General features: G+C 45.2%; 1 protein-coding gene and 1 long non-coding RNA gene across 3 annotated transcripts in view; one reads left to right on the forward strand and one right to left on the reverse strand.

The window, feature by feature from the left end:
* Window positions 1-12,440, forward strand: part of LOC146809534 (transmembrane channel-like protein 7) — a 344,379-nt gene that overhangs the window by 148,193 nt on the left and 183,746 nt on the right. The window contains exon 6 of the mRNA XM_085616363.1: window positions 4-149. Coding sequence (XP_085472489.1) covers window positions 4-149 — 146 coding nt within the window. The remainder of the gene's footprint in view (window positions 1-3; window positions 150-12,440) is intronic.
* The window catches only part of LOC146809535 (uncharacterized), a 314,763-nt gene that overhangs the window by 26,545 nt on the left and 275,778 nt on the right, over window positions 1-12,440 (reverse strand). The gene's annotated exons all lie outside the window — the stretch shown is intronic.

The raw sequence follows: 12,440 nt of genomic DNA on the forward strand, positions 1-12,440 counted from the left end.
CAGGGCTTCATGGAGCTCACATACATGTTTTACGGGTTCTATAAAAGCACAGCTGTGAAACTGATGGACTTTTCCTACAACATCCCTCTGGCATATCTCATTACCACGCTCTTCTATTTTCTCCTCAGCCTGGCATGGATTGTGGCCAGGTAAGAAGATCCCCAAACATCTAATGCTGAGTTGGGCCTTCATGGTGGGTGCTGAGCGGGGTAGGTGGTATTTTGAAGGTGTGTTTGGTCGAGGAGAGATTAACATGTATGATTGTCAATGGTGGAGCAATGATTTTGGCAATGTTTTTCTTATAAACTGGTCAGACTCTCACCACAGCAACTCAGATGCTCTTCTTCATCAAGATCATCAAGTTAAGCCTTCTATTTTACCCCAACAAGTTAATTCATGAATGCAAATAATCTTGTCATATCCATCACGATCTAGGTGAGGATGGGCTTCCTGAGAGAGTCTATAAAAAAATGTTTTTGGACATAAAACAATGGCCTCGGTAAGAATTGTTCATTACAGAAGCACGTTATAACAGCAGAGGAACTTCTTGAACTCTGCCAGCCACTGAAAAACAGTGTGAGGGTGTTTGCACACAGTACTTTTGCAGTCAAGCTTGAGAAAGCCATAATTTAACATGTGGTATGTGTAAAGCTTTCTTTGCAAAAACCATAACTAAGTTGCTCAGAATCTGGCGACCTGAGGCAGCCAACAACACTTTCGCAGCAAGGTCACACTTAACCTGCAAAAAAATAGCTTTAAGTTGTCCATAGCATTAAAACAGCCTTTTTGGGAAGTGTGACATTGATGTGTTCATCCATCCCACAATCCGTGAGGATCTCCCTCTTCACTAAAATCCATAAAAGGTATAGAAGGGCCTGATATTTGAAAGTTATTCTGACTCTGAAAGGCTTTGGGTTGATAAGGAAATGCACCAAACCCATCCTCCCCAAGGATCACCAATGCTTGTTCTTGTGTATGATAAAATTATAGTCTTTGCTTTAATTGGAAAACCGGAAGTAGGTTAAAATCGTCTATAGCACTGGAAAACGTGAAATATGAAAAATATTTCCTGGTTCCTAGAGCAATGTGTATTTAAACATCATAATTACAGCCCTAAAACGTTTCTGCAGAGCCTCAGCACTTGCTAAATAAACTACTAGGATAATATGCCGTGGAGAACCAAATTATGTGACAAGTTTATCTAAATTATGCTGCAAATATTGCAAATTATGCAGCACACTCTGGCAGTATCCCACACATACATTTGAGCTAGAAGCATTTGGTGACATCTGCAAATTATACAAATTATGCATCAAATTCAATGAAGCTCATAATTATGTGTTAAACACGCACCCACAGAATCACAACATATTAATTTATAAATGAAAGGTAAACAAACATTCTAATTCCAATCAGTGCACATTGTTAGCTGTTAAGAAAACAGCTTTCTAAAACAAATTGCTCCTAGATAAACATGTAATAAAAAACAATGCATGAAGGGTAACATAATATGGTCCAATAGTACCATTTACAGACCTATTAGCCTTCAGCCTCATGGTTTATGATGTCACCTGAACCCCTCAATAGAAATATTGTCCTATAAAACAGGGTCACCACAAATTCATTTAAAGGCATGTGCTAAATAGACAATTTACCAGGGCTCTTCTCTTCCAAGGGGACCACTGAGAATGTGACATTTCTATCTATTTGACCTCTGACTATCACGCCTATTTCTCTAGCTAAATATCTCTCCCTCTTTCTGCATACCTTTACCTCTGACTCTTTACCCAGAGTCATCATAAGGATTTATGGGGCCCCTGACGACAAATTTCAACTGTTTGTGTATGCCCCTATTTCTGAAAGTTTTGCAGTATCTTTTAGAATTACAAGGACTTGAATTTCTGGAAATGGTTAATAAAATCCAAAGTTCCCCTGAACATGGGCCCCCGAAGTATGTTTTGTTCGGACCACCAAAATCTGTCTTTCAGAGTTTTGCACCATAGTAACACTCAGCCATTATTTAGGTGCCAAAATTGTGTCCTAGTGGTTGCCATGAACAGCTTCACCCTTGTTGCTGTGCCGGGTGTGCATACCTACTAACCTCTTGATTAAAAAATGAGGGAAAAGTCAGGTGTTTAAATAGAGATGGACGAACCAGCAAATTAACAGGGAGAGTCGAGCCAAGGTGCTGCTGGTCTCTCCCAGCCTGTGTACGAGCTTAGCCCTGGAAGTATTTAGCATTTAATTCATACAACAAACATCTTGTATGTGATAACGTTTCCTTAAAATGTATAAAAGTCTTTGTGAAAGCATTTTACTTTAGTAAAGCTGATTATATCACTGCATCTAGATGCATTTATTAAAAGAGATCATTTTTAGGTCTTGGCTAGACAGCGCTTGAGCTGTCTCTTTAAGACATGTTGCATGTACTTTGTGGGCTTCAGCCCGCCCATAGACTTCCTGTTTTCTGGCTCCTTCCTCATTCTCCAATTCTTTCTCCCCATTTCTCCATGGCATGCATGTGCCATGCCTCTGCCTGTGTTTACTTGGCATGGATTGTGGCCAGGTAAGAAGATCCCCAAACATCTAATGCTGAGTTGGGCCTTCATGGTGGGTGCTGAGCGGGGTAGGTGGTATTTTGAAGGTGTGTTTGGTCGAGGAGAGATTAACATGTATGATTGTCAATGGTGGATCAATGATTTTGGCAATGTTTTTCTTATAAACTGGTCAGACTCTCACCACAGCAACTCAGATGCTCTTCTTCATCAAGATCATCAAGTTAAGCCTTCTATTTTACCCCAACAAGTTAATTCATGAATGCAAATAATCTTGTCATATCCATCACGATCTAGGTGAGGATGGGCTTCCTGAGAGAGTCTATAAAAAAATGTTTTTGGACATAAAACAATGGCCTCGGTAAGAATTGTTCATTACAGAAGCACGTTATAACAGCAGAGGAACTTCTTGAACTCTGCCAGCCACTGAAAAACAGTGTGAGGGTGTTTGCACACAGTACTTTTGCAGTCAAGCTTGAGAAAGCCATAATTTAACATGTGGTATGTGTAAAGCTTTCTTTGCAAAAACCATAACTAAGTTGCTCAGAATCTGGCGACCTGAGGCAGCCAACAACACTTTCGCAGCAAGGTCACACTTAACCTGCAAAAAAATAGCTTTAAGTTGTCCATAGCACTAAAACAGCCTTTTTGGGAAGTGTGACATTGATGTGTTCATCCATCCCACAATCCGTGAGGATCTCCCTCTTCACTAAAATCCATAAAAGGTATAGAAGGGCCTGATATTTGAAAGTTATTCTGACTCTGAAAGGCTTTGGGTTGATAAGGAAATGCACCAAACCCATCCTCCCCAAGGATCACCAATGCTTGTTCTTGTGTATGATAAAATTATAGTCTTTGCTTTAATTGGAAAACCGGAAGTAGGTTAAAATCGTCTATAGCACTGGAAAACGTGAAATATGAAAAATATTTCCTGGTTCCTAGAGCAATGTGTATTTAAACATCATAATTACAGCCCTAAAACGTTTCTGCAGAGCCTCAGCACTTGCTAAATAAACTACTAGGATAATATGCCGTGGAGAACCAAATTATGTGACAAGTTTATCTAAATTATGCTGCAAATATTGCAAATTATGCAGCACACTCTGGCAGTATCCCACACATACATTTTAGCTAGAAGCATTTGGTGACATCTGCAAATTATACAAATTATGCATCAAATTCAATGAAGCTCATAATTATGTGTTAAACACGCACCCACAGAATCACAACATATTAATTTATAAATGAAAGGTAAACAAACATTCTAATTCCAATCAGTGCACATTGTTAGCTGTTAAGAAAACAGCTTTCTAAAACAAATTGCTCCTAGATAAACATGTAATAAAAAACAATGCATGAAGGGTAACATAATATGGTCCAATAGTACCATTTACAGACCTATTAGCCTTCAGCCTCATGGTTTATGATGTCACCTGAACCCCTCAATAGAAATATTGTCCTATAAAACAGGGTCACCACAAATTCATTTAAAGGCATGTGCTAAATAGACAATTTACCAGGGCTCTTCTCTTCCAAGGGGACCACTGAGAATGTGACATTTCTATCTATTTGACCTCTGACTATCACGCCTATTTCTCTAGCTAAATATCTCTCCCTCTTTCTGCATACCTTTACCTCTGACTCTTTACCCAGAGTCATCATAAGGATTTATGGGGCCCCTGACGACAAATTTCAACTGTTTGTGTATGCCCCTATTTCTGAAAGTTTTGCAGTATCTTTTAGAATTACAAGGACTTGAATTTCTGGAAATGGTTAATAAAATCCAAAGTTCCCCTGAACATGGGCCCCCGAAGTATGTTTTGTTCGGACCACCAAAATCTGTCTTTCAGAGTTTTGCACCATAGTAACACTCAGCCATTATTTAGGTGCCAAAATTGTGTCCTAGTGGTTGCCATGAACAGCTTCACCCTTGTTGCTGTGCCGGGTGTGCATACCTACTAACCTCTTGATTAAAAAATGAGGGAAAAGTCAGGTGTTTAAATAGAGATGGACGAACCAGCAAATTAACAGGGAGAGTCGAGCCAAGGTGCTGCTGGTCTCTCCCAGCCTGTGTACGAGCTTAGGCCTGGAAGTATTTAGCATTTAATTCATACAACAAACATCTTGTATGTGATAACGTTTCCTTAAAATGTATAAAAGTCTTTGTGAAAGCATTTTACTTTAGTAAAGCTGATTATATCACTGCATCTAGATGCATTTATTAAAAGAGATCATTTTTAGGTCTTGGCTAGACAGCGCTTGAGCTGTCTCTTTAAGACATGTTGCATGTACTTTGTGGGCTTCAGCCCGCCCATAGACTTCCTGTTTTCTGGCTCCTTCCTCATTCTCCAATTCTTTCTCCCCATTTCTCCATGGCATGCATGTGCCATGCCTCTGCCTGTGTTTACTTTGTAAACAAATGATGGACAGAATGCTGAATAAATCAAACATTCACCCGAGTCACAGATCACTATTTTGCTCGCCATGCCATTCTAGCTTAGACACAGCGATATGCAAATCAGTCTTGGCCCTGCTCCCCAGGGGAACAGTCCAGCATGAACTGACTGGCAAGGTCCTCCCTGGTCCAGACACAGGCACCCTAGGACCGGTTTTGGTTTATAACCCCTCTTCAGCCTGGCTAGCTTGAAACTCGTGTCCTAAGGTAACTATAACTTGCACCCCGCCACGCACAGTTTTCTCATCAATAATTTCACTGCAAATGCTGTAGTGCTATTGTCAATGACAACATAGAAGATGTTATGAGTGATGTAATATGTGGGATAATTAGCAGTGCATGGTAAGGGTGTGGGTTATAGTTACCTTAGGGCATGAGTTATAGTTACTTGAGATAACGATAACTGCTGAATTTCTATGGTTTTGTGTGTGTAAAATCTGAACTTAACTATAACGTCTCTGTAAACGGTGATTTCTTCAGTGAATGTATATGGTCTTTTAATGCTATTGTCTAACTATAACGTCCCTGTAAACCTTTTTTTGTGGTGAATTTCACAGTTTAATTTTATTTTAAATTGTACTAGGATTTGACCCATGAGTTCAATTTACTAATATACATTTTCACAACTTTATAAACACATTTTATTCACACATTCGTTTTTATTATATATTTAAAAACATTAACTTAATGAATGTAAGCTAACTGATGTAGTCTTTCTGTAAATGCACTGCACCCAGTTTTTCTTTTTTTAAATTAATTTTATGGATCTGTGGATCTGTTGCAAGTCCTCGGACAAATAAAGGGTCTGTGGTGATACTGCACATATTCAATACTAAAACAAAACATTTAATGCAAACATATGCTATTGCAATTTCTATAAGTATATCACTGCCTGTGTGTGGGAGTGTGAGTGGCTGTGTGAGTGACTGTGTGGGTGTGTGAGTGGCTATATGGGTGTGGGAGTAGCTGTGGGAGTGGTTCTGTGGGTCTGTGAGTGGGTGTTTGAGTGGCTGTATGGGTCTGAGTGGGTGTGTGGGTATGTAAGTGAGTGTGTAAGTGGGTGTGTGAGTTGCTGTGTGGGTCTGTTACTGGGTGTGTGAGTGGTTTTGTGGGTCTGTGAGTGGGTGTGTGAGTTGCTGTGTGGGTCTGTTACTGGGTGTGTGAGTGGTTTTGTGGGTCTGTGAGTGGGTGTGTGAGTTGCTGTATGGGTGTGTAAGTGGGTGTGTGGGCGTGTACGTGGTTGTGTGAGTGGGTGTGTGTGAGCTGCTGTGTGGGTGTGTGAGTGGTTTTGTGGGTCTATGAGTGGGTGAGTGAATGGCTGTATGGTTGTGTGACTGGTTCATTGGGTTTGTAAGTGTGTGTGTGAGTGTCTGAGTGAGTGTGTGAGTGTGTGTGTGAGTCTGTGTTTTTTTTAATTGGGGTCTGGATCCATGGATTCACCCGAATCAGTAAGGATCTGGGCAGATCTGCGGATCCTCGCCTGCTCAAAAAACATTTTTGGACAATTTCATCCACATGAGGGGTCCCTCACCGACCCTTCCATCAGCCCCTTCTATCACTTTAATATTTTATTTTCCCCGCTGGGAACTGTGTCCCCATGCACAAAATGGAGCCAGCAACTTTCCTCTCAGGTTGCAGCCAGCCAATCTCGGCATTGCTGTTGGCATGTGGATTGGTGGATCGGCATCTCTAGATATACATACATCTTTTTACTTTCATAAATCCTAACACATTTATACCAAATTACAAAAAGCACTCCTTCTGGACCAATATATAGCTTTCTGCCAAAATTTGTGTAATGTCCGTTGTCTAAAATCCCTATTGGAAAATGCATGGGGAAATCACATTCTGGAACCCACGCTTTTCTCACCCCACGCTTGCGGATCACCCCAAAACTTTCCAGACAGCAGCTGGAGTGACTGGCAAACTAATTTTGAAAATGTTGTGAAAATTCTTCAAACAGTGCCTAAGTTATCAGCAAAACAAAAAATGCTTTTCCTATGGTAGCTAGGCCTTAACTAGAACTACCTATATATATATATATATATACATATATGTGTATATATATATATATATATATATATATATATATATATATATATATATATATATATATATATATATATATATATATATATATATATATATTAAACAGTGGCGTTTGCCACTGGGTAGTTGTAGTTAGGATTGTGTTTCCATAGGAAAGGCATTTATTGTGTTGCTAATAACTTTGGACCCGTTTGACGAATTTCCGCAAAACCTTCCAGAAAAGTGCTACTTTTTGACTAGTTAGCACATTTAAAGTTTTAGAGTGATCTGTCAAGTAGGGACCAAGTATAGGGGGTTCCCAAAACACCTTTTCCCCATTCATTTTTCCATTGAAATATTAGACACCACTACAGCCTAAACTGCTGAAAGGATTTCCACTAAAGTTGACAGAAAGCTAAATCTTGGTCCAGAAAGAGTGCTTTTGTGTTTTGGTAGAAATCAGTTCAGTACATTTTGGAGAAATGAAGGTTAAAAAATTGTATATTTCACGCCGCAGAGGATCTCAAAGTGTGATCTGATTGGCTGCCACCACCTCAACCAGGAAGTGGTGGCAGCTATCTTAGGACTCAGGACAGAGTCCCAGGTTCTAAAAAAACAAGTGCAAAAAAAAGACATAAAGGTTGCAAGGTACAGATACCCTGACCCCTAAGGAGTCATGGAGTGGGGGCCAAAAATGATCTTTGCAAAAAGAATTTGAGGCTCATTCATGGAGGGTCCGCTAATCTGCAGAATTTTGTTTTTAAAAAGAGAAGCACGGTCTCTTGTGCTTCTTATTTAAACCCTTGGGATGGGCCAGGGCACGTGGGGAACACCCCTATTTATTTTGTGAGGGAGGGGCAGGTGTGGCACCCCCTCACCAGGCCATTTTTGACGGCAGGGACCACATCACCTGGCACCTGAATTATGTTTTATGGTGAGAGGGACACAAGACCCCCCTCCTCAAACTGCTTTCAGCCCTGGTACCCTGTCCCCCGGGGCCCAAAGTGGTTTTTAGAGGAGGCAGGTGCGCACCCACCCTCCTCAGCCCATATTCGGCCCCAGGGACCCCATCCCCCGAGGCCCACTGTATTTTTTAAGGTGAAGGAGGCTGTGCTGCTCCCCTCCTCAAGCCTCTAAAGGCCCAAGGGACCCCATCACTGGGAGTTGCTAAACGTAGAAAAAGGGTAAGGCCCCCATTCTCCTGGGGCCCGCCCACTAGCTGTGTCCTGGGGAGCTCAACTCAGGGACACAGGTGTTTCCCTGCCCGGCGTGGAAATTTCCTCTATATGTTTGAGCTATCGTCCAAGAGGAGGGTGCACACATCTGATGTATCCCACATGACATCATGCCAATGGTGACCAGGACTGTAGTGAACATTATATTTCTGTTAAGAACTAGAAAAACCTCCCAAGTAAATATTAATGTATTCCTCTATGACTGATCATCCACCTCAGACCTATCTATGAACACACAAAAAATGGTGACGGGGTGTCCTCATACACCACCAGGTGTCATGCTTCATCATAGGACTCCCCTCGCTCTTCAAAAACCCCGTCTGGCAAATAGCAGGTCTACACTTTATAATAAAAGAGGCACTTCTGAAAACCGAACCTGTGATATGAATGTACAAAACCAATGTGATACATCAAAACAACCTTTTAATTTGAGAGAGATATCACTTGGTATTAAAAATCAGTGTGTCGAGGTGTGGCCAAGATGGCGGCACGATAAGACGCTGAATCGTGTCCCTCCGGCACCGCTCAATAAAGCTTTGTGATCGCACCCCTTGCTGGGAGCCCCGGTTAGCATTTCGGACCGGCAGGGCCCTTGGGAGATGGGCGGTGTGTGCAGTGAGAAAATTAGACCTCGGAAACGCCGCAAAATACATCTGCTGAAAACCGGGGCCTGGCCGGGCAGAGCGTGCTCAGAATGGCCGCACGTAAACGGGATGGAGGTGAGGAGTCCTGAAAGCGGTGCCCAGTGCGCTTCGAGCATCAGGAGCCCGCAGGGACCAGCAGCGCAGACCAGCTTGTGAGCAGCGGAGAGGGGCGGTCTGCCCATCAGGATATTGCAGTGGTGCTGAGCGGCGAAACGGACGCCATCTTGCACTCTCAAACACAGCGGGCCCCGGCGCGGCAACGAGCGCAGAGAGGAGGCACCAACTCAGCTACGGCAGAGATCTTAGGCAGCTGAGCAACACCGGAAAGAGAGTAGCCCCTCCCGGGGTGGCCAAGACAGAGCCAGACGGCAGTTCCCTGCAACAAACTGTAAGTGCCCAAATTGCAAGAGCAGTGCCCCGCAATGTTGGAGTCCTGAATGTGGTGCCCACCGCGCTTCAGGTAGCGAGATCACGCAAGTGCCAACAGCGTGGATCGGCCTGTGAGCAGTGGTGTGCGGCAGTCTGCCCTTCCAGATACCGCAGTGGTGCTGAGCGGCGGCACGGGTGCCATTTTGCGCTTTCTAACACAGCGGGTGCCGGCGCGAAGACGCGTGCAGAGAGAGACATCACCTCAGCCGAGGCAGAGACTCAAGGCAGCGGAGCAGCGCTGGAGAGAACGTAGGCCCTCCCGAGGCAGCCACGACAGAAACAGACAGCGGATCCCGCAATAAACAGTGAGTGCCCATCTCGCAAGAACAGCGACCCACCATTTTGGAGTGAGGCCACGGGAGAAGTTTGCCTTGTGCTGCTGTCCCCGGAAGCTGCAGTCTGTAGCATAGCGGGCAAGCCGGGCGTGAGACACCAGCAGTCCGCAGTTCGGCAGACGGTGTGCGCTTTGCTTTTGAGTTCCCCGGGCGCATCTGCAGACAAAGAGACAATGGCCCCACCTTGATTATCATTACCTGCTACCACGGGGAGACGTGAAGGGCAAAACCCCCGATGTCATAGAACTCCTCCACACGGCGCTGTTTACCTACCACCACTTCTTCGTTGGAGGTGGGAGTGGGCCACGACAGGTTAACTGTTGGCGGTGAGTACCATGGCGGCAGCGTGCGGTAGGAGGGAGAAGTCGCTGAAGGAACTGCTCCTAAAACAGCCAGGACAGTCCTCAACACCGGGAGAGAAAGCTCTCGGGACGATGGACGGTGACGACTCACCGGCCACCAAAGCGTTCAGGGTGGAACTTTTCACGGCCATAAAAGACGATATCCAGGATCTCAGGACCCAGCTAGCAGCAGACCTGAAAGAAGTGCGCCGAGAGGTGGATGAAATTGGGGCGAGAGTAGCAACCCTCGAGGAACACGATGTCAGTAGAGATGAAGAGCTCCACCACTTGCAACAAGATACGCTGCGCCTCCAGGAGCAGAACATCGATCTGCAGGCCTGCGCTGAAGATTTAGAAAACCGTTCCAGGTGGAATAATGTAAGGATTAGAGGCATACCATGGAAGGAAGAGGGGGATGACCTCCAGGCCTATGTCGGGGCTCTGTTCCAGCAAATCCTGGGAGAAGACGGAATGGAGACCATACAAATGGATAGAATCCACAAAGTGGGCCTCCCTCGAGGTAACAAAACACCACCACCAGACATACTCGTGTGTATACACGATTTTCAATTGAAGAAGCGCATCATACGGAAGGCGAGAGAAGCCCAACCCATACAGTTCCCCGGACACACTCCTGCAATCTTCCAAGATGGCCAAACACTTTAGGGGCTCGCTCTGTAATGGGGCCAATCTCAGAAATTAAGGTCTGCCTTTTAGCACTACGTCTCCACATAGGTTCCTCCTCCTGCACTGTTGCCTCCATTTATTCCTCTAATGACCATCCAGAGAAGTTCTTGTTGGAGGCTTGTGCGGAGGTGCTGCATTCCCCAGACCCTGCGGTGATAGTGGGGGGTGACCTTAATTTCGTGATGAATAGCGGACAAGATCTTTCTAGCTCTCGCACTGGAGGCGCCGGCGCTCTGTCAGCAAAAGGGGGGGAGTGATTGCGCTACGTTGGGATCAGGGATGCTTGGTGCTGTCTACACCCAGACGAGACAGATTTTTCATATTACTCGGCCGCACATAAAACATACGCTCGTCTAGACCACTTCTTCGTAACCCCGACTGCCTGGGCCTTGGTTGCGGAGTCTACCATTGAAGCACGTGCCCTCTCTGACCATGCACACATTACCCTAACTCTGCGCTTCCCTGCCGCGCGTTCTGCTTTCATACCGCGCTGGCTCATGCGTGATTCCCTGCTCCAGTCCCCGGATGTGGTTACTGACATCAGACAGTGCATTACTGACTACATAGCAAGTAATGACAGAGCTGACACACCACGCTCCTCGATATGGGAGGCGCTTAAGCTGGTAGCTCGAGGAGCCCTCATTGCTAAGGCCGCCTATGAGAATCAGACCAGACGGGCAAAGCGTGCGGAGCTTGAGGCCACCGTTAAGGAGTTAGAGACCATACACAAACGCTTGGGTGCCCCTCGCATATGGCGACAGCTGGAAAAGGAGCGCCTCCAGCTCCGCCGTTTGGATCTCGACCAGGCTGAGCATGCTGTGGTCCGCCTGAAACACAAATATTTTTTTGGCTCTAACAAAGGGGGGCGCATGTTAGTGCACTGCTTGGGCAGCCAGCAAGAGGCTCACTCTGTCAAATCAACGCGTGATGGGTCTGGTCGACTCCTAACTGGAGACACCCAAATCGTCTCGGCCTTTCGTTCCTTTTACCATTCCCTTTACAAGGCTGATCCCTCCTTGCTACCTGACCCTACTGACTATCTGAAGGACGCTGCAGTGACGCCTCTACCCGAGGGCGCGGCTGCTGCCCTGGACACACCTATTCACATTCAGGAAGTAATTTCTGTGATTTCTCTGCTGAAGTTGCAAAAGGCCCCTGTGCCGGATGGCTTCAGTGCCCTCTTTTACAAAACTTATTGCACTGACCTTGCCCCTTTACTCACTCGCTTGTTTAATTTGTTTGCGGACTTGGGATCCCTCACCCCATCCATGCTATAGGCCTCTTTCTCGGTCATCCTCAAGCCGGGTAAAGACCCTGAATCCTACCGCTCCTACTGGCCGATTTCCTTATTAAACATAGACGCAAAGCTGTTATCCAGTTTTTTAGCACATAGGTTGAATTCCAACATGCCGGGCCTTGTCGATCCGGATCAATCCGGTTTCATTCTGGGTCGACAGTGTGGAGACAACACCAAACGCATTTGTTATCTAATTGATAAGGTACAGCGGTCCAAAGAATCGACGCGGAAAAGGCTTTCGACCGTGTGCACTGTCCGTATCTATTTGCCACTTTAGAACGCTTCGGGCTAGGACCCCGGCTCCGGCGCTGGATTGCGAGTATCTACAGCACCCCCCAGGCAGCTGTTCGAGTCAATGACTTACTTTCTGACCACTTTGAGGTGGGCCGAGGAACACGGCAGGGATGCCCTCTTTCCCCTCTGCTTTTCGCTCT

This window comes from Triturus cristatus, chromosome 7, assembly GCF_964204655.1.
Source record: "Triturus cristatus chromosome 7, aTriCri1.1, whole genome shotgun sequence".
Lineage (NCBI taxonomy): Eukaryota > Metazoa > Chordata > Amphibia > Caudata > Salamandridae > Triturus > Triturus cristatus.